Source organism: Microtus ochrogaster, linkage group LG10, assembly GCF_000317375.1.
Source record: "Microtus ochrogaster isolate Prairie Vole_2 linkage group LG10, MicOch1.0, whole genome shotgun sequence".
Lineage (NCBI taxonomy): Eukaryota > Metazoa > Chordata > Mammalia > Rodentia > Cricetidae > Microtus > Microtus ochrogaster.
The window spans coordinates 1,776,502-1,799,408 of NC_022035.1; the positions used below are offsets into that span (position 1 = coordinate 1,776,502).

The window sequence follows — 22,907 nt, forward strand, 5'->3', positions numbered from 1 at the left end:
TAAACACACACAACATGCATACACACTCACATAAATACACACAGACATACATACACACATAAACACACACAACATGCATACACACTCACATAAATCCACACAGACATGCATACACACATACTCTCATAATGCACATAGACATACACACATACTCTCATAATGCACACACATAGGGAAAAATAATCATGGCAGCCCTGGTGTGTGCTAACAAAGCTGGTAAAATGGATAAATGATTGCTGTGAATTTATGTAATGAACCCATGCAGCAGGAAATCAGTAAACTAAACTATAACTAAAGTTATCTTTATAACTGCAGATCTCCAGGAGAAGACATCAACAGGGCCAGATCACAAGAGCTATCCAATTATATTTGTAAAGAGCAAAGTTGGTAGATTATTAAGAAGTGTAGACAGAATTTCTCTTTACAAATGGGAAGGACAAAGTCTGCTCCCTGGAAGGAGGGGTCAGGAGGTGGTAGCAGGAAGAGTGTGAGGGACCTCGGTTCTACACACTGCAGCAGAGGCAGGAGCAGCCACAGGCTCTTCTGTTCACTTTTACTGATATTCTCTGCCCGTGCCATAAGTATTCCGGATTTTAGCTGTCAAAAAAAACCCCAAAATACAAAGTTAATGGGTGGTCTTTTAATGTTCAAATAACTCTGAAGAACTGATTCTTTTTAAGAAGTCAAAAGTGACTCTCAGTTCCATGAAAAAAAGATTAACATTGGTTTGTAAGTTATGAAAAGGAGAACAACTTCACTAGTGATCAGAGAGGTGACCCTTTGAATTAACTGCCACGAGCTGTGGAAGGCACCAGACTCGCTCACTGCAGGTACAACTGCATAACACTGCAAAGGTCCTCATGCATTGTTGTCTGCCAGATTATAAAATACAAGCTTCCTACAGACGCTTGTGAACGCAGAAACCAGCTGACCCATGGTGCTTTGTGACTTGGGGTCAGCATTGGCGTTCTCCTGAGCGTCCTTGCTGGGGCCTGTCAGTTATCTTCCAAAGACAGTCCTGCACACAGCTCTTCAGAAGCAGCCTGGAAGGCAAACATTGAGTATTGAGCATAGGTCTCTAGAGGAGGCAAGAGAATTCTGTCAGGCTCACCACACAATCCAACATGGTAGTTAGGCTGTTGAACAGCTTGACTGTGAAGTTGGCTTACATTGAAAAGAACTTTGATTAATTAAAGCATGGTTATGATAGTGCCTTTATAGAGATAGGCTTGCAGTTAGCGCTCCACCATCTCCTAAGCATGCAGACTGTTGTTGGGAGAAGGCCAAAGCAGAAACTCTTTCTTTGGAGTACCATTGTGTGAGTTGATGTTGTTGTTCGGCTTGTTTTTTTTTTTTGGTTATTTGAAGTGCTGGAGATTGAACTCAGAGCTTTGCAGATGCTAGCCAAGCATCCTACTGCTGAGTGCATCCTCGCCCCACGACGTGCTATCCAAAGGCATGATGATCAGACAGTGGACCTCTGACCTGGGAAAACTCACAGGGACTTTTAAAAGCTCAGTTTTATCTGAATTCATGCTGCCCTTTTCTTCTGATTGATGCTGTTTTGAAGTTGGCAGAGGAGTCATTTAGAGATGGGAAGGATGCCCCGTGGGCTCCTAAGCAGCAATAGGGAGCGGTCTGAGGGCCTCTCCATTTCCACAGAGCAGAGCTGCCTTGTTTGCATCTGTGTCTGCTTTGGAATTAACCAGGACTAAAAAGCAAGACACAGGTCCTTTCTTCTCCAGAGACCAAGATCTTGGGTTTTCCCTTCTTCAGTTCTCCTGGGCTGGCCATACTTCTGCGTAACCGAACAGAGCAGTTCATTGAACAGTTTTCAAATGCCAGCCTTGAAAATGGACAAGTATGACTGTTGTAACCTACTGTCTCAATCATGGTTTCTAGTGCTATAATACAAATACCATGACCAAAAGCAACATGAGGGGAAAGGGGTTCATTTCCTCTTCTACCTTCGGTTAACAGTGTCTTGTCCAGAGAAATCAAGGCAAGAGAGAGGGCACGAATCCACAGCAGGAACAATGCAGCTGCTGTGCAGAGTGCTGCTTCCTTTCTGGTTGCTCTCAGCATTACCTTCCAGGCTCCTGTAGATCAACCCACAGAGCTTTCAACACTCAGTGGCTTTTTCTAGCCCAAAATTTCCAAGTCCTTCCACAATCCTCACCACAAAAACATGGTCTGGTCTGTCCCAGCAATACCCCACAAACCTGTTACCAGATATCAGGTCGATAATGAGATCAACCTCACATACTAACTGAAAAGTGGTGTTGGCACTTCATCCTTTCTTGTTCTTGTTAAAGTTTGTAGCCTGGAGTTTCCTGTGCCTTCATATCCACTCACATTTATTCCCGTGTCCATTGCACACTCGCTGAGCACCTAATGTGTATCCAGGTGTGTCCTCAGTGACGGTCAGTATTGCACCACTTCCTTCAGGGAGCTGCATACCAAAGTCTGTGTCTTCCTCTTCTCCCTGTGTGTGTTTCTGATGTTCGTGTTCATTCTGTCTGTGCCCCCCAGACAGAATGTTTGCTGGTCGACTTGTCCTCTCTGGGACCCCTTGCCAAGCCACAGTCAGCGTGTCGGAAAGCACTTTGCTTCCTTGGCATTCTACTCTCAAGTTCTCCACACCTTGAAGGATGCCAGAGACATCTCAGCCACTGACTGTCAGACAGTGCTCTGGAGAACAGGGTTCTGGTCGTCAGTTTTCTATGTCCCCAATTCCAGCAATATACACACATCTAATCAAGCACAGGGTGCTGGCTCATGCTGCTAAGATCTTTAAAAACATGCTGTACCAAAACAGTAATTTTCTAGCTTATTTTGGAGGGATCAGCTGACATAATAACCACTAGCCTTCATTCATTCCATTTTCTCCTTGGTGGTGGATTCATAAATCACAAAGTTACTCAGTGAGCATAAAATTAGAATCACATTAACTGGCTGTGTACACAGGATGTGCCATTCATGTGCGGATGGCCTGCCCCTTTCACTAAAGCTTCTCACATCCCTCAGGGTTCTCCCACCCAGCTCCCGACAAACAGACCTAAGCACCATTCAAACAGTAGGGAAATCCCATTGCTCCCTTTTGATCATATTGCTGCAGTGCGTCCAACCAATGTTAACAAAGTGGAATCCTTCTTCTCTGAATCAGAACTCCAGAGAATAAGGCCCTGTAATGTCTTGCATTCCTCGCTCTATGAGACACAGATTCTTTACTGTAAGCTGGACGTGAAAATTCTGGTGTGGCCAATCTCTGGCACCCTCAGTGTGTGGCTCTTAGCACTCACTGACTTCCCAGTGAGGGAGCTTACTCAAAGGGGCTTTGTGATCCTCCCAGATACAAATTGGACCTCATGTTTATGTTCTTGGCTAACACTGTACCCAACATAAATCTCACCTCCTTAATTTGGCCTTGGGCCAGCCACCCCATTCCACAGTGATTTTCACAGTTGCTTCTGAGTTCACTCCTTTGTGTACAGTGACTGACTTGGTGGTTAGTGTGAACCAATGTTTTCTCTCTTAGCTTACTATCCTTGTTCTTGGTTCTTCAGAAAGAGCGTGACAAATAAGCAATGCTTGAACACTGCTAGACAAATTACTAAGTTTGCCTCTCCTGACAAGTAATACAGTCATCTCGATGGGGCTCGCCAGCCAAACCCAACAGCCGCCTGTTTGGAAGGGAAGTGTTCCTAGAATGTGGCCATACTTTTTCTGCCACGTAAGCATCCCATCAAGCTATCTTGGCAGAGCAGGGTGATTGAATGAGAAACTGAACCTCTTCCCAACATACACTATTTACTCTTTTGCCCATGGGGGTGGGGGAATCTTCCTGATGCCTGGCCTACAAGTGTGCTTCATCCTGCTCAGCACTGTGTCGTGAGCTCTGGATATGGCTATGTCACTGGTTGCCATCTGCCTGGCTTTTAAAGAAGTCTTACATCATCACTTTTTGTCTATTGAGTTAGTTATAAAGATGGCTAATCTATCACTGTGTTTTAATGAAACCCTAACGATAGCCTCTGGCCACCCTACTAGAATTAGAAGTTCTCCAGATGTGTTGGTGTCTCCGTTTGCATGCCATCATTTTCCCTCATCAGTATGAATGGAGACAGAGGGATCCCATAACCACCGCCTCAGTGGTTTACCTGTAACTGAGTGGCAGTTAGGTTAGCAGAAGCCAGGGCAGTATATCTCCAGGGGTTGTAGAACAGGATTCTGTGGCCATGAAGGCATGAAAATGCTTCCTTTCTCCCCTGTAGGAGCAGCTTTATACTGAGGCTTTGTCTCTGGCTTACATAGCAGTGAGGCTTTGTCCAGTCAAGGTTAGTGAGCAAATTCAGACTCACTATCAATTTTCTACTCAACTTCTAGAAGTCAGTGTTCTAAGTTTCTGTTTCGACGGTTGGCACACTGCCTGACACAGAGCACTTTCAGGAACTTTCCAGCCTGGCAAAGTCTTCCCATAGTTGCTCTCTCCTTCATATACCGCAGTAGGCCTCTGCGTGTGTGCATAAATGCCCTGTTACTGCGGAGCGTGGAGAAGATGCTCTGCTTGCTCACCGCAGAAAATACAACTGCAGGCACCACCCGGGCTGTACAGAAGACGGAAGGAAAGATAGAGTGTCCCTGTGAGCAGACAAGTCCAGGAGTCCGGAGCAGTGGGCTAGCTCAGTGACTGAACATGTTGCTTCTCCGGGATAGCCAGACTGAGTGTAAAAGCCAATAGGTGTAATTTTCTATGGCTCTATAATTTAAGCATCTTGGATACTTGTGCTAGGGAGCCACAGACTATTCTCAGAAGAGAACAGATAGAAAAGGACAATGAGCGTGCCAGACTCTCAGGAGAATGCTTGTGAAGAGGGAGCGTGGCACTGCTGGGCAGACTCACACAGGAGCCATGAAACCTGTGTGGTTAGATCATAGTGAGAAGAAAGTGAGCCAAAGCTCATCACAGGCGAGGAACTTCAGAACACATGCTTTATCACTAATGGAAAATAAGAAATCAGAAACACTGTATGGAAAATATGATTAATTTCTTTTTAAATAGAGGAAGTCCAGAATCCAGGAAAGAAACCAGGTCAGGAAGTGGATCTGAAAAATCCCATCATAAAAGAAGGGAGAGTCAAGTGTCTGATCGAGCACGTTGATGTCATTAAGGAGGGACTTTGGGATTTAGAGACCAGGATGTGTTTGCTGGGGAAGCAAGAGCCAAGTTGCTGAAGCTTAAAGTCAAAGTGCTTGGTGTGGGTGCCTGAGCTTCTGATGGGTCACAAAAGTCATATAGGAACAGTTTCTAAAACCTAATGGACATTTTTCCTAACACCGAATAAATAAATATGCACAAACACAATATGTGCCTTTCTTCAGCAGATACCAACCCCACGTTAGGTTTTATGCAGACCTAAAGTTCTACCATACATTAAAAATTAATTTAAATGATTTAAATGGCATGGGGCACTATTCTTTAATCTCGTATCTTCATTTCAGTGTTGCTTGAAATGGGCTTTGGCAAATGTGTGAGATAATGATGTGAGGTTGCCTAGCAGCAAGCTCTGTGATGGGCAGAACCCGGCTTTTAGTGCTAAGATGTCCAAATGACTACAACAGGAACAGGTTACAGAGAGTCTCAGTGACATTGTCTCGGGGTTCATCTCGCCACTCATTAAAGCATCTTCTAGCTGCACTAATTCAGAAAATAATTAAGGAGGCTCTTTTAACAGGTGCTGTCCTGGCCCTTAAGAGTTCTTAAGATTGAAACGGAAGAATTCATCTCATTTGTTTTTTTGGCTTCTATTTAGAAAATTGAAACCTGATTTTTTTTTTTTTTTTTTTAGGTATCCATTAGCAAAATCACCTTACAAGGTATCCATTTTTAAAAATGGATTTGAGCCACATCTATGACTATTTAATTCTGTTAGTGGAAGAATAATGATGCAAATATTCATAATAAACATTTGAAGCAAGAAGTGAATTTTTGACACAGGCATATATCTGATTCTTGTATTCCATCATGTACATTTTAAAGAATTATTGTAATCTGCTGAGAACCATTAACTAGCAATACAAAAAGCTCATAGCTAGGAATGCTTGGAGTCTCTGTCCATGTACAGTGCTAGTGTAAGAGCTTTGGAGCCTCCCTGAAGAACGGGTAGGTATACTGGTATCTGTTTAGAAGTTTGTCCTGAAGTAAACAAAAATCATAAACAAAATTAACCATTAAGATTAATTGAACACTGTCTTGGGATGCCCATTTTCTATACATTCCATGCAAGAATTTCTAGACCTTAAAAAAAAAAAAGCTAGAAGCAGACACTAGCAATTAACAAGGAAGTTTTGCACAAACAAGCACATTTGATTAAAAACACTACCTGTCAATCATCCATGGTGATTGAAGATGCTGGAATGTGGCACCCATCACTTTCTGCTGCAGTTTCATCTGCCTTATCAAAGGTGGAGTACATACCACTGGTAGAACCTGGCGCTGCATTCACACCTTCCTCATGGTTGCGACACTGCAGAATAGTGCCAGCATCATTTATGGAGTAGCAACTCGGTCAGCTACAGGTCCTTGGAAGATTTGGGTATTTTCTGTCTCATGGTAGGCCAAACAGTTGTGTTCCAACTAGCTCTTAAAAAGAACCTTTCAAAGATCTACTTGGCTTCTGCTTAAAAAGGTTTCCCCATGTTCTTCCTTACCCTGTCGCAGAACTGGCCCTGGGCCACTAGTATGGGAGATCTCAGGAGGTAATTTAAGGGAAAACAAAGATGTGCATTGGTGTTTTGCCATGGGTGTTGAGTCCCCTGGGTCTGGATACTTGAACCCAGGTCAGTCAGTGCTCTTAACTGCTGAGCCATTTTTCCACCCAACAAAGGGAAAGTTTTATTCAGTTGCTATCTTCAGCTCCCAAACTTTAAGAGGTGATATTTTCTACTGGGATTTGAGATTCAGATGGGCTTCTTCAGAATGTAGGAGAACCCCAAACCAAGAAAGCTGTGGAAGAAAGAAATAGGCTTTGGGTGCCTGGAGGTGGAGCCAGAGGCAGGCAGACACCAACACACCTGCTGGGAAATGAAAGTGTTTGTTCTGCTCACTTCCCTCTTCCCTGTCTCTCCAGTACGACTTTGCTGCTCCACGGACTCTGGGCCATCATGGCTGAGTTCCTGTGTCCTCTAGACAGGACAGACACCATGTTCTTATACATTGAATAATTCAGGCAAAACCCTTAGCTTCAGAGATACACTGACTTTTGATTCATGGCTTAAAATATAATGCTAACATATCTTTTTCCTATGTGTCTATGTCCTAGACGGTGCCAATTGTCCTAAATCACTAAGAACATCCAGTTCATTCATGGTACAAGGAGGAAAACTTAAGCAGAAGTTTGTGGATCTGGGGTAAGCTTCTTCTGGGAATGTGGTTCTCCATGAGGCAAGATTAAAAGGGGACATTACCTTTCTCTTCATGACTGTATCCTGTTATTGTAGGGCACCTTTGCGATGGAACCCCAACAAGGGGAAGAAATGGAAAGAAAAAGAAGCCAGTAGGTTTTCTGCAGGTGGCAGGTACGGGTGGGCGATTAAGAATGTACATTTCTTTCCATCCCTCTTACTGTTAACCAAGATCAGTGGTCAGTGTTTCTAAACACACGTGATGAACCCAGAGTTGTAACCAAAATAAATAAGTAAATAATTGAGCCATTATTTTATGGCTGTCTTTAGTTATAGCTTTGAATAAATCCATTGGTCACTAACTGCCAAATTACAGTCATATGAACAATTCCATTAAATAATTATCTAAATGCATCTGTGTGATAGTTTAGACATATTTCAGGTTTCTTTATTGTTATACTGGGTTCGGATGGTTGTTGTCTTTTGTTTTGTTCTGTTGGCCTGGTTAGTCACACTATTAATGCGTTTCCTCTTCCCACATCCTCATGTAATAGGTTAATTTTGCATTTGACACCATGCTGACATTCTACATGCATGTAAGAATGACCACCAATCTCTTGCTGGACTCTGCAGTTTAGTGGACTTGCAAGAACTGTGGACTACACTTACCTTTCAGTAAACATTTTTGTTTTATAGAGAACTAAGTTTTGAACAGCACGTTGGCAAGTTTTCCCTGTTCTATTTTGAGGTTATATAATTTAAGATAGATTTATGTAGGGGGCAGCAAATCATAAAGCTCTGAAGCCCATGTGTCTTGGATTAAATTTTAGTTTTCTAGTTCTTGCTTTTAAATCCTGGATAGATTGTTCAGCCATCTCTGCCTCTGTTTTCTCATATGAAATGAGTGTGATAACAGTTCTTATAGGAGTAGTGTGAACATTAAATAAGAGTGTGTATGAAACATCATAAATGTTTTCTTTATACTTGGTACATAGGCAGTATTTAAAAATAATATTAATGATAACAAATTGCTCGTGTTGTGGCTTTATATTTCCCGACCTCATTTTACCCTTTTACTAGGATTGGGCAGACAGATAGTAGTACCATCCTTTCTTGATGAAGAATTCTGTCTTAATCCGATTTGCTCTGTTTTCCTGAGGTCATGCAGAAGTCAGTGAGAGCCGAGATGGGGCTCGGGCCTCCACTCTAGGCTTTTCAGCATAGCACGCCAGCACATCTGGTAGTGACTGGATTTCTCTACGCTGGTGTCAGCTCAGTGTTTCTCTTGGTGTCATAGATTAGGAAAGAAACATGAACCCCGAGAGACTATAAATCACTTGGGGGATCACTTGCCTACTTCTTAGCTTGTACACTGTTGCTTCATTGTCTTGGGAGTGAGGAGAGAGAATTTCAAAGTTAATTAGTTTTTCCTAGTCTGGTTTTTACTTATGCCCTCCATATTTTGAGGGACTCTCAAGAAAATTAAGTACCTGTGAGGCTACAAGCAACTCAAGCAATTAATTTTTCTGTGTATTTTTTTTTTTTTGGCTTTTTTCGAGACAGGGTTTCTCTGTGGTTTTGTTGCCTGTCCTGGAACTAGCTCTGTAGACCAGTCTGGTCTCGAACTCACAGAGATCCGCCTGCCTCTGCCTCCCGAGTGCTGGGATTAAAGGCGTGCGCTACCACCGCCCGGCTTTTCTGTGTATTTTTAAAGAAGTATAAAAATACCTGTTTTGAACATTAAAACCAAGCACTATTGACCATATTCAGGAAGAAAATAATGACGCCAGGAGAGCAGAAGTTGAGGGGAATTCCACCTGGAAGAGACACTCCCCTCCTTTGATCTTTCAGCGTAGAGAAGTCTTGTCCTCTTGACTTCAAGGCTTAACCCAAGAGAAGCTTAAGCACGGAGTCCCACAGAAGGGAGTGTGACTGCATTTCCAGTGGAAATCAGCTTGCCTCGATGGTGTTGGTAGATGCTGACTGCACTATAGGAACAATCACAGTGGTTGGAAGTGGTGTCACCAGTACCAGGGGTACCACTGCTGAGGCCATTTTTCTCCCACACCTGGGCTACCCGTCAGCTATCACTCCTGCTCTGTCTTTGTAACATATAAATTCTCAATACCCACTGCTTCACTGGACACAAATAATCCTATATATGCCGACAACACAAAATGGTTTTCAACTAGAATTGTAATTTTATAATTATTAGTAGAATTTTGGTAGGATAAAAAAAATGAGCTTATATAATTGAGATAGAAAAACAAGATAACAGAGAACTTTTCCATTTCACAAAAGCAAGTTTTGAGCTACCAAAGTAATTGGTAACACTAATCAGTTGAGTTTCTGTTCCTGTATGGGTTGATAATGGACGCAGGGCCTTAAACAGCACATCCCCAGACGAACAGCATTTCCACCCTGTGGGAGTTTCATGCAGGTGGTCCCATAGGGCCTCGCGGGTGGGGTTCAAAACATCAGCGGCTGCAGAGAGCATCCAGGGCAATTGTGGCGAAGAGAGAGGAATGGACTCTACCTCATGCAGCTTTCTCAGGCAAGGCAGCAGAAGAGCCTCAGAGAGAGCTAATAATCTCATCTCTTGGGCTCTTTGTCGATTCCCATTAACCTGTGCTGTTAGACTTGAAAGAGTAAGACTTTCAGTAACTTAGTCTTGGTTGTCACTTTTCTTACCCACAGAGTTTACTCTTCTGTGTTTCTTGTGAGGACATAATAAGTCAGATACATGAGCAGCAGGAGACACAGAGAGAATAGATGAGCCAGAAGCAGCACCAGGTTAGCAGAGCTTGTTAACCCTTAGAGGTACACAGCTGAGCTGTAGGATAAGCCGTAGCCTGTCCAGAACCAAAGAGCAGTGAACACTGGTTAGTGTCAGTGAAGCACCTACTTGGAACACTGTTGAGAAGTTCCAGTTTAGAGTCAATGGGTGTGTGTGTGTGTGTGTGTGTCTCCGACAAAGGTAGACGACAGTATGTTGGCGAAGTGACAGAGAGTGAAGATGGCTCTTCTCTTTGGAAATGAATTTGCATTTACCTTAAAGGGACGGGCAGTGACGAGAAGCCTGAGATGCAGTTCAAGGTAGTGGTCCTAACTCTGCCTTCAGTACGTCACCTTGGCTTCCTCCCAATGCAAGTGCATGGCGTCTAACTTTATATCCGTCTCTGTGCCCCGTCTGCTGTGGCTGCCACAGTCAGCTGTGGTTACTGAGCTGGTCTGCGGTGAGATATGCATGGTGGAAAATGCAACATCCTTCGAACCTTAGTGTGGAAAGGGAGTAATAAACATCTTAGTGTTCCTAATATTAATTGTATTCTAAAAGACAGTTGGAGTTGTAGATGTATTTACTACTAAAGTTAGTTTACCTATATCGTTTCATGTGGCTACTAGAAAATTTTAATCTATACATGTGACCCACACTATGAGTCTGTCCTATGGTGCTGCTCTGTATTGTTCCATGAAAAATGAATGTTCCTTAGATCCCAACTCATTATGATATTGACCTGTAATTAATATGTCCTTTTATTTAGTTATGTATATTCTACTCTTAGTCTCAAAATATTCTGTTTACATTCAGAAGTATGTGTTTTATAACATAACATAAGTAAACAACATGGAAAAAAGTAAGATAAAGCAAAAAAAAAAAAAAGTATAGTTGGTACCTAAACTGCAGCATCTTTAGCAACAGCTTCATAGTAACCACCGTGTTCGCCTCTGAGTAAAAACCGAGGGCATAAGGAAAATTCAGAACCTAAGTTCAAAACTCAGTTATGCCATTTATTTTAGTCAAGTTGTTGAACTTCTCAGGGCCTCAGTTTTCTAATCTGAAAAATGGAGTCATACACATTCCTCATGTAACCATCTACAGACTTTTGGGGAGCCTGTGAGGGCTAATATTTCAGTACATGTTAGTTCTCTAACAAGTATACGCTGCTATGTCAGCATCATTTCTAATATCTAGAGAGAGTTTGTTTGGATGGAAACAAACCATTCCTTATGTATATTATACTGACAGACTTGTCCATCCAAGGATGACCTTCCTTGTATTACAGGCAGTCTTTCATGGACAATATTTCTCTCAAAGCCGTTAGATAAATGCTGGCATACCAGTGATCCCGGAGGACAGCTTTGCCCTGCTGCTGGGTAAGGCAAGAGCCTCCTTGCTGGCCGTCCGCGCTGAGCGGATAGACACCCATTAGCACAATGGCGATTGAGGCGGATGCTTGAGTGTATAAAGGAAAACCCTCATGTGTGCTAGGCTGGGCCCCGTGAGAGTGCCACTGCGGGGAGCAGAGCCCCCTTTGCAGGGCTCGGTCTAGTTGATAAAACAATTCAAGAGCAAGCATGGTGATTATCTCAGTGCCAATGTTATTGTGGATGAGGGAAGGAGGAACAAGATAGAGATCTTGGCGGGGGCCGAGAGGACAGACGGAAAGAGCGGAGAAGAAGGATGTGTGCCGTGGAAAACACGGGGCAAAGAGAAAGAACCCCATAACCTTTGTTCCTTGTCAAACGGTGGTGTGTACCCCGTCACAGAAACTGCACCCCAGTATGCAGAGCCACCAGGAAGAAATGCGTAACCATCACAGTCAGTGCCTTGGCTGTCATCAGCCAGGAGCTGCTTGGCGTGGCTAGACCTCAGTGTGGGACGGAGAGGGTGAGCAATGAAATCAGCTTACGGTGTAGCTTCCTCAGCTGCAGTCCAGAGAGGGATTTTCTGTCATCAGTATCTCCGTTAGCTCTGTGGTCAGCTTAAAGATCCCGCCATTGCTTCATCTTTAACATCACCGTGGTTCCAAGAAGCTGTGCATCTTCATCCCGTACACACTTGGCCCTTGCTGTCTTGTTTTTAATCTAGCAATGGAAAGCTAGTGCTTGGAGGTGAATCAGAAGCAGCTTGGAGAGTTCCCATTATTGTGATTGAAATCTGCCTTTCTTTAATTTCCTATCTAACAGGTTATTACCGACCAGCGATCTATGCCAGTTAACCCAGAGCAAGCTGACATATTGCTGCTGCGTGTGCAGTTGGGCTTGGGAGGAAATAGCTGCAGAGAATGATTTCACCCTCTCTTTCTGCCTGCCGTGCCCTGTGAAGAGCAGTGACCTCTGTGCTGCCTCTGGGACATGTCAGCTTCATAGTCTGACTCTCAAAGAATAAAAACGTACATACCTAGCAAGGAAACACTTTTGAATGATGTTAAGAAAAAAAAAAAAGGTCTTGAGCTGGGCATATACCTCAGTTATAGAGGGCTTGCCTGGTATGCATGGGATCCTGAGTTTCACCCCTATCCCTAAACTGGGTCCAGCACTTGGGAGATGGAGGCGGGAGGATCATAAATTCCAGATCATTCCCTATGCTACATACCAAGTTCAAGGCCAGCTGGAGGATCTTGATACTCTGCCTCAGAACAAAGAGAACCTTTCATTTCAACATCCTATATTAAATTTGTAACTGTAAGGGAGACTCTAAGTAAGCATCATCGCTTTTGTCAGTTTGGCTGACCTTATATATAAAAACACAAATCCAAAATGAGATTTGGTGGGCTGGAGAGATGGCTCAATCAGTAAAATACTTGCCAAACATTCATGAGAATCTGAGTTTAGGTCCCTGGCACCCATGTGAGAGCTGGTTGTGGCAGTGCAGGTCTCAGACTCCAACACTGAAGGAACGGACTGTGTGGCCCTCTGGAGCTCCCTAGCTAACCAGCCTATACAACTGTGAGCTCCACAGTCAGCAAGAGCCCCTGCTTCAAAAAAGAGAAGGTGGAAATGGCATAGAAAGACTTCTGATATTGTCAACCTTTGGCCTCTGCATGCACACATGCACACCCAAATGTTCATGTACATACATCACAGGAAGGGAGGAAGGAAAAAAGGAGAAAAAAGAGGTGCAGGTCGTTAAGGTGAATTTAAATTTCTAAACATGTATGCCAGATGCAGAATGTGTGATTAGCCTGCCTAAGGTTCTGGTTTAAACCCAATCACAAAAAATTAATGAAAATAGAATTTTAATAGAGCCAGAAGCCACACTTTGCTCAGATTTAGAATAGCACACTTTTCTTGAATACCCAAGCGGTGGATTTATTGTCCAGAAATTAACATCTGTTTCGAGAGCGTGGATCTACATTATTATCCTTTTGCTATTCCGCTGAAAGCCTGCAGAGGAGAAAGAACGGGTTGATCATCTCCTGGGAGTTGGGGCTGAGCTGTCTACTGTGTCTCTAAGAGGGACTCTTGGCTGCTGATCAGAAAGTCCAGCCAGATGTCCAGGGTGACGGTGCCCGGGTGCCAGATGGGTACATGTTTCTAATGCTCCCCAGAAGGATCACTAAGTTCCCTGTGGATGGGTCTGGCCTCACAGCCTCGGTCTCTTCAGTGGAGTGTAGATCGTCTCAAATGACTTCATCTGACTTAGATGTTCCTCGTGTAGCTGTTGCAATCCACACAGTTCCGTGGCTCTTTATGCTCTTGCTGCCTGACAATTTATGAACTGTAAATGATATTTTGATGATATCTTACTAGTTTCTGAGTAGTTAACATACCGTATTTGCAGAATTAAAACAACAAATATCACTGTGGGTATTTAACGTAAAAAGCTGATTTTTTAGGGTACCAACCCCAGGATAAATGGGTTCCAGAGTATATGAAAATGAGTTAAATAGAAAGTTAAGAAAGTTATTAGCCACAAACCATTTGACTACCAGGAAAGGTTAGTCCAACGACATCTTTAGCTTATGAAAATTAAATTTGATGACAATTATTTCTTCTAGTACCTAACAATAAAACATGGAAGGAAGTACAATGACAAGGACTTATGATTCTCTGGTTTTTTTTTCCTAATGATAAGCTTTTGGTGTATAAACCACCATAGGTGAAGGACGTGTAAAAATGTCGCTCCTTTGACCCTCTGGAAGTCATATTCGGGTCCATTAATTATCCACTCTACTGCTCTTGACTTAGAAGAGAGAGGAAGAAAGGGGAAGAGGGAAGAAAAAAGGAAGGGGGAGGTGAAGAGGGAAGAAGGTAGGGTACTGTATTGTTCTGAACATTTTCTCCACAAAGTAAGACGGAGAATAAGAGGCAGTCAAAGCAGAACTCAAGCTACCAAGCCCTTTCTGCTCCTTCATAGGCTCAAGAGTTCAATTTATCAAGGACAAAAATTGGTGTTTGCTTTAGTAAAGATGCCTGGTAGGTGGTCACATCTATAATTTTAAAGGAATAGAGTAATGGGTGTCTTAATTCTTAATTCTGTTACTCTAGGTCCAGGCAAATGGAAGTGAGTTCTTTTCTTTGAGAATAAAGAAAGGTTACATACAGGGGTTAGTTACACAGTCATGGATTTTAAAGCTATAGGTAATAAATAGTGAAACCAGAAGATAAACACAACAGGGCACAGCCAGACTCATGGAGAGCTGAAAGGGCAAAACAAAACAAAAGTCCAGAATCTTCCAGTTTTCAGCTGTGAGACAATCCTTGTTACCCTGGAAGTGGGTGTCATTTGCTTCCTGCCAACTCTTTCCCCAACTTTCCATTATCTTTGTGTGTAAGGCTGCAGAAAGAGAGCCTCTGTCCGAGTCTGGGGTTCCTTGACCTTGTTCACCACTATAAGAACAGCATGGCCTGGAGCCCATCCTCAATACTATATGCAAATATTCATGCTCATTATTAGCATTTAATATTTTCCGGGGATTTTCAGATTGTTTTCAGCTGTTGCTTGCTCTAGCCTGAGATTCCCTAAAGTCCCTTTCAAATGAAGCCAGTGAGTGGCAGCACTCTCACCCCCTCCCTTCCCTTTCATCCCTTAAGGTAGTGGTGCTGACCTAGAACCACAGCTACAAAGACGATTGCTATAGGAGTAGGATCAGGTGTCTTCCAACTCCCAGAGGGCGGCTATCTAGTGACCAAAGTCAGTTCCGTGCCCTTCAGTCACCCTGGAAGTGGGTGTCATTGCTTTCTGCCAACTCTTTCTTCAACTTTCCATTATCTTTTCCTTCCTGTGTCCGGTCTCTGAGGTGTGGAACTACAGAGATATTTCTGCACACACTATTATGGGCATTTGTACTAAAATGTAGGGGCGTAGTTGAAGACACGCCCTAAAAGTTAAGTGAGAGCTCCAAAGAGCTACCCTCCTGGATAGCACAGGGCCTCATTTGAAGGGGGTGGGAAGAGTTTATTGCTGAGATAGAGCTTGAGTCTAATCTTATCAACCTCCTAGAAGTATTTGTTTACATTTTAACTGAGATTGTTTGCCTTATGGAGATAAGCCTTCTCCCTCTCTCCCAGAAGGGAGGCAGACATCTGTCCATTTGCTTTATTGCCATCCAGAATTATGTTTCCAGAATCCTTCACCTCACTAGAGACGGGGGTATGAAAGCTTCGAGGACTCAAAGTTCCAGGAAGCGATTTTACATACGTGGTCACTGATGTTTCCTGTCTGTAATGACTTGCGTTGCACTTGCATTCGAGATAATCATAAGTGAAAATGGGGCTATTTAAAGAGTCAACTCAGACCTGTGTTAACATATCGACTCAACACCAACTTCTCTCCTCTTCTGAGTTGTGACTCTAGCAGCTGTACCAGCTTTAGTTGGTCCATGGGAAAGAGTCAAAAGTGCCCATCAAGAGCACAAGGCCACTCTGGCTCAGCTGCTGGACTCTGCTGTCTGGTGATAATGAGTAACTAGATTAAGAATACAAGATTGCCGTTTAGTTTAAGCTTTAAGATGGGGTTCAAGGTCAGCCTGTCTCACCTTGATTTCTGTTATTCTTAAGACACCCCCCCACAGACAAAGACACTATAACATGACCGTGTCTTCTGGATTCTTGTATATGACCATCAATTTTATTTGCCTGTTGTGAAGAGCGGCGGGCTGCATTACCGCCCTGCTCCCGCACGGCTAGCTTTATACCCAAAATAACAGCACACAAATTGTATTCTTTTAAACACTGCGTTGGCCCATTAGCTCTAGCCTCTTACTGGATAACTCTCACATCTTGATTAACCCATTTCTAATAATCTGTGTAGCACCACGAAGTGGTGGCTTACCAGGAAAGATCTTAACTTGCATCCATCTCAGAGAGGAGAGCTATGGTGTCTGCCTCATTGTCTTCTTCCCAGCGTTCTGTTCTGTCTATTCCACCCACCAATGTTCTGACCTATCGGGCCAAGCAGTTTCTTTATTAATTAACCAATGAAAGCAAAACATAGAAAGAAGAACCACCTACATCATTTGCTCATCCTGCTGTGTAAGTTTTACCAAAGCTTCACAGGGTTTCTGTTCTCATAGCTATTTTTGCAACCTTTTGCGTCTGTTTATCACCTACAGTCTCCAGGATGCTTGCATGAGGATTGCTGCTTTGGGTTCTTGTATACAATTTGGAGATAAGCCCGAAGGTTTAAGACTTGATTCTGTCTATATCAATTTGAATTCTATTTCAAAATGTGCTTGAAATGGGGTCCAAAGGGATTGGGAACCAGCATCAACTAGGATTAGAAAGCATCTGAAGTCTATGGTATCAAGGCATTTTCAATTGAAGGGATTCCTGTTGTCATAATATCAGCAATTACCCAGAAATTGGCTCCATACAATGTCATTTGTTCAGTGATACTGAGCTTCACCTCTTCCCAATGCACACAGGCATTTTCTTCTCCAGCTTCTGCACAAGTAGATGAATACAAATATGATAGTAGCTACACTAAGTTTAAAAAAGAAAAACTGTTTTTCAACTGCCTTTGAGCCTTTAACTATTTCTAGACCGTAAGTGACTTTCATGGCTCTTTAACAAATATTAACCTACTTAATTCATAGAAGTCACATGTGAGATACATCAAAATACTCGTTTTGTGTAGATGGGAACAAAGGGACAGAGAAGGCCTGAGGCCACACGCTCAGGAGGTGTTAGGCTTTCAGTTTCCAAGCAATCCATGATGACTTCAGGCCCTATACTCCTCCTGTGAAAAGAGACTAAGCTTTTGATAAAAAAAAAAAAAAAAAAAGCCTTCATGTTCTGCTTAACATAACACATGCTCCAAAATTTCCAAATCACTGAATCTTTCAGTCATAGACACAGGGAGATGAATCCAGAGGTAGGTAGGAAGAAAGATGCTTATGGGCTGGTGTCACTCTCCTAATGACTGTCTTAGAAGCAGTCTCTGAAAGACTGCCACTCTGATTTTAATTCATTCGTGCATACTTACAAAGGCACATTTAGTACAATTTTGCTATGGAAATAGCAGTTCAAAACAATGTTCAAAACAATAGCTTCCATTAAAATGCAAAAAGGAAAGTACTAAGCTTAATCCTATTGCCCAAATAGTTCCATTTTTACTACCCTAAATAGAACAGTTTCTCAGTTTTTACCTGTGTAGAGATTCTCTTGGGAATTGGGTTCAGTATGTCTTTTGCCATTTCTCTGTCTAACGTGGTCATTCTTTTCACACCGCAGGGTCTTCAGAAGCAAGTTGGAGAACTGGAAAGCCAAGCCTCCCCCCGCGGCTCAGGCCACTCCTCGCTCTCCTTGCATGCCTTTCTCATGGTTTACTGAAAGTCGGAAAGGATCCTATTCCTTCAGGAACCTGCCTTCAGTTCCGAGTCCCCTTCTGCCTTCTCCTGAGACCCTAATTTCAGATAAAACAGGGTCCAAGGTAGACAACTGGACTAAAAAAGCTGACAAGAAAGCCCCCATTCCTATCTCCTCTCAATTTTTGGAAGGCCTTCTCAACCTTTGTGTATACCCTGGGTCTCAGGAACCAATGTGCTAACACTGCCATAGGCATGCATGGCTTTTCCTTTGTGGGGAGAAATGCCTTACCTAACCAGCACCCTCTTCAACACTGGTCCATTCTAGCGTGTGTTTCTCTTCACTTGCCTGTCATTTCACTTACTGCTGTTAAATCTCAGTTTGACAGTTAAGCCATGCTGGGAAAGGAGCATTCAAATGATGAAACAGTGTCATGGATGTTTACTAACTGTTCTTCTTTAACTTGCATTATGAAACTCTTTCACTGTGCTCATCAAGATTTACTGGAAAACAGATAAATTTGGAACTGACTGTGTTCAATACATTTAAGAGAAACAAACAGAAGGAACCAGCAAAAACCACTGGCATATAGCATCTTATTTTTTGTATTGAAGCTACATTTTGTAGAACTCGCCTAGCTCCTGTTCTAATTCTGTCGCCAAAGTTCTTTATCATTAGCAGAATTAGAAATTATATGCATAGGTGTGGTGCATTTAAAATGCTTGATGGTTGTTTCCAGCATGTCACTGCAAACCTTATCTAATGTTTTACTGAAACACAGACAGTGGCTAACCTTGGAGTTCTTCAGCATGACACTGCAAACCTCATCTAACGTTTTACTGAAACACAGACAGTGGCTAACCTTGGAGTTCTTCGGGCTTCTCCTTTTTGTATTCACTCTTCTTTCCCAAACAGAAATATGTGATTAATCTTGTTTGATTATTTCCTTCCTTGAGTTCATCAGCTCAAAAGGTTCTGAATGAGGGGCTAGAGTAATACAAGGGTAATGTTTTGTGTGTAATACCTTACAGCTTGTATGTTCTACCAGCCTCAACTCTTTTTGGAAGATTTATCAAATCCTGGAGTTGGTCTGGTACTAAACTCTTCAGTCTCTGGCACGGTATTCCTTCTCAGTAAAGCAAAGGAACCTGGTGGAAATAACAGTCCAGTTCCTAGAGAAGTGTAGTATGGAGGAAGATGGTGTTGGGTAGTCACTTGAGTTCCTGGGAATTCAGTCATTCTATAAGTAGCAAAGAAGTTTTGGTCATAATCAACCCTTTGGACTTTTTGTGTTGTTGTTCTGAGACTTACGTTTCACTTGAGTGAATCTAACATTATCTCACACTAAAGAGAGTTTCAGTACACAGTGTTTTCACCACTGAGGCTCTGTGGCCATCGTCCAGTTGTTTTAGCATCTGCTGAGCATGTTATAGGACTTCTGGGGAATGATTTCCTGCACTCCACCTCCCGAACCCCAGGAGCTGATGCAGACTTGGGGTCTATCCCATGCGGTCCCTTTGGCTTATATTCCAACATGTAACTAGTGTTGTGTCTGAAGGGTGCATCCCCGAGGGGACCTGTCACTTCTCACAGGATTTATCACAGCCAGCCCCACGCTGTCTTTCCCAGGGGTGCTCCAACTACCTTCCTGATATGAGTTGCCATCTGTTCCCTGATAACTCAGCCTCTGCACAGCATCTTGTTTTTCTACTTGCTCTGTTCCTCATCACAAATTAGGGTCAAAGCAGATGGGCTTATTAATATCACTCCTCTGAGCTGTTACACTGGATAATGAATTCTGTACCCTTGGAGAGAAACTGAAAAATCATTTCTCTCCAATACCTATCCCTGCATCAGATGGAGAAAGTGCCTGGAGTTTCCAGTTTGTCTCAAAAGGTACAGCATCATCTGCTTGTGCCCAGTTGAAGGCCATCATTGCCAAACCAAAGTCAAGTCTCTTCTGAAGAAAATTGACAGAAGTGAAGCAGATGAGGGCTTGGAAGCACGCCTGCCTCTAGTTCACTCTGTGTGTTTCCATAACACTGTTTTCTTTGTTCTTACAGAACTTCACCTTTAATGATGACTTCAGTCCAAGTAGTACCAGCTCGGCAGACCTGAGTGGCTTAGGAGCAGAACCCAAGACACCAGGGCTCTCCCAGTCCCTGGCACTGTCCTCAGATGAGGTACTGGAGAGGCACCATGGCAGAGCTGAGTTTTCATGTCACATTTCCTCCGTTCCCTACCGTGGGGAGATATTTGATAGTAGATTTAGCATAGAAATGATCAGCACTGAAGTTTTATGTTTAGCATAAGGTCCTCATGGTTCCACCCGACTCTTCTTCAACATTAAAGAAAAGTTTAGTTTCTGAGCTCTTTGAAGCTTCCTAGCCCTCCCGTTATATATGTGAACATGTGGTAGGGAGTCTAGGCACTGAAAACAAGACTAGATATCAGTTTACCTCTCCTCGAATGCTGTTGATTATCCATTCCCGCTTCCCTCATCCAGAGTTGCCCCTTCCCCCAGGCTCTTGACAGTCCTCTGGACATGATATGTCCAGTTGAATCATTGCAACCATTAGGCACAGTTCCGGAAAGAAAATAGAGTTAGACCCATCTATCGAGATGCCACAGTGTGGATTAGCCTTGCTAAGAATTATCAGAAAATATATATGCAGAGAGCAGCAGAAAACTATGCTGGGATTGCCTAGTTAAAAACTGGCGGGAGTCGGGGGTGAGGCAGGAAATAATGTAACTAAAATGTGTTTCCTCTTACATATAAAACAGTTGCTCTTATTTCTTTATAACATGAGTTGTATGCAACAAGACTCCATTTTTTCCTTTTAAACTTTTCTGATCATGTTTTTCTAGCGGGCTTGGTTTTGATGTAATAAAGAGGGCACTGTGGATGTTGTGTGTCCCATTTCTGTAACACTCTTCTTCTTGGTTCTTTTGTTGCTGCTCACCCAGAGCCTGGATATGATAGATGATGAGGTGAGCTATCTGCGGGGGGTGTGGTGCCTTGTCTGGTTTGAACTTGCTTTTTTTCTCCTTACAACACTACAAGAACACTGTGTGAGGACAAAAGATCGCACTTCCTTACGTCTTAGTGAGAGGTGTTCCTGGATCAAGAGGCTGAGTCCCCCTCCGGGGCTCCTCATTTATCTCCCATAGCCATCAGCTGACAAGCTCCATTCTTTCCTGCATCCGTGGCCTCCCCCTCAGCTTACACCCTCCTCTCTTCTCTGCTCTTCAAGTAACTCTCCAGAGAAACTCCTGTCTTTCCTCTGAGCCCTATCATGACTTCATCTTCTCTCAACTTAGTGGTTCTAGGCACTCTCCTGCCTCTGCACAAATAAAGGGGATAGTGGACAGAAAACAGAGCCTGAAATTTGCAACGAGCCTCTTGTTAAACAACGCCACTTACTAATGCCTTGTCTAAGAATGATCATGGAAGCTTTCTGCCTTAGGTTTCTCCTGTCTTAAAATTAATTGTGGATGTTAGTGCCCTACCATCCTCACAGGTTTGCTTCCTGCTCAGATGAAGTGGTGGTTGTGAAATCTCCCTAAGGAGGCTTGAGGACTTTACGACCTTTTTCTATAAAGTGAAGGAGACAATATTTTTAATGTGTTTTTAATGTAACTTTAGTGTCTTCTAACAGGATAAATTTAAAGTGTTGTATTGAATATAGAGATATATAAAATATTTATTTTCTACCTCTGATAATATCCCCAGACTTATGTATTATAAAATCATCAGTGTTAGTGTGCACTTTTTCAATTTTTAACTTTCTTCATTTGTAGTGGTGCTTTATTTGTGGAATATTATTAATTTTCCATCTACCAGAATTGCTAGGTAATAGACAAGTTTTTCTTAACAAAAGTAGAACTATTATCATTTTATGATTTATAAATTAATATGGCTCTTGTAGCTTGAGATAGCATACTATGAGCCATGGTGTTTTGGTCATTTAACAACACTGCATACATTCCTACCTCAGATCCTTGATGATGGACAGTCTCCCAAACACAGTCTGAGTCTGAATCGGGCCATTCATGAGTGGAGCGTGCAGCAGGTTTCTCACTGGTTAATGAGCCTAAACCTGGACCAGTATGTGTCTGAATTCAGTGCCCAGAACATCACTGGGGAGCAGCTCCTGCAGCTGGATGGCAATAAACTGAAGGTAAAGATTCTCTGTCTGTGCTAAGTTACCAGTTGTGTGTATGACTTATAACACCTGACACTTTCATTAGCTGAGAGTGTTCTACATATCCATGTGGTAATTTTTGTTAGTACTGAGCAGAAAAGATACTGAATTGCTTCTCAGTAGGAAATGAAGCCTGAGGAAGTTCATCAGGGGTTCTGACTCAGGATAGGCTGCTGACCAAGAGGGTTAGGGACCCTTCCTTTGCTTCCCATGGCAACACAGGACCTCTGTATTAACACTACTCACTTCCCATCCTACTGTTAACTTTTAGTAATGGCCAGTGCTAATCTTTCTTTCTTCATTTCTTCTCACGCCCCGTCTCCTACCTCCTACCTGACAACTGAAATGATGGCCCCAACTTTCTCCCTCAAGTATATGCAAGCCGTCCCTCCCTGCCACCTCCATTGCACCTTTATTTCCACTCATCCAGCCCATCTCTCTTAAAGACTGAGGTGGCTTTCAACCCTATGGAGCAAGGGTAAGAGGAGGGTACAGCCAGTTCCACACACCCCTCCCCACTGCTTCAGGCTCCTGCGAGGTTCATGAGTGTCTCTTGGCAGTCTTTGAAAAGGTTAGAGATCAATCAATAGCTCGTGAATATGAAGGCCCCATCGACAAGGCTGTCCCTGTTGGGGAGGCAGATGCATCCTGCTGTTGATGCTGAAGGTCATGGAACATTTCAAGTACACAGCCATCTTCCCTGATTCTGAATTCTAAACTCATCCGGCAACCTCATCGGTTTTAATTGGGCTTCCTCTATAG

At 43.0% G+C, this 22,907-nt stretch overlaps 1 protein-coding gene across 10 annotated transcripts in view; it reads left to right on the forward strand.

Annotated features, from left to right (window-relative positions):
- The window catches only part of Ppp1r9a (protein phosphatase 1 regulatory subunit 9A), a 280,210-nt gene that overhangs the window by 250,891 nt on the left and 6,412 nt on the right, over positions 1-22,907 (forward strand). For 4 of the 10 annotated variants that reach the window (XM_026787519.1, XM_026787521.1, XM_026787522.1 and 1 more), the window contains 6 exons: positions 7,323-7,410; positions 7,501-7,578; positions 17,866-18,064; positions 20,004-20,123; positions 20,908-20,931; positions 21,939-22,121. In XM_026787519.1, coding sequence (XP_026643320.1) covers positions 7,323-7,410; positions 7,501-7,578; positions 17,866-18,064; positions 20,004-20,123; positions 20,908-20,931; positions 21,939-22,121 — 692 coding nt within the window. The remainder of the gene's footprint in view (positions 1-7,322; positions 7,411-7,500; positions 7,579-17,865; positions 18,065-20,003; positions 20,124-20,907; positions 20,932-21,938; positions 22,122-22,907) is intronic. The other 6 variants (XM_026787520.1, XM_026787524.1, XM_026787525.1 and 3 more) reach the window with 4 other exon arrangements.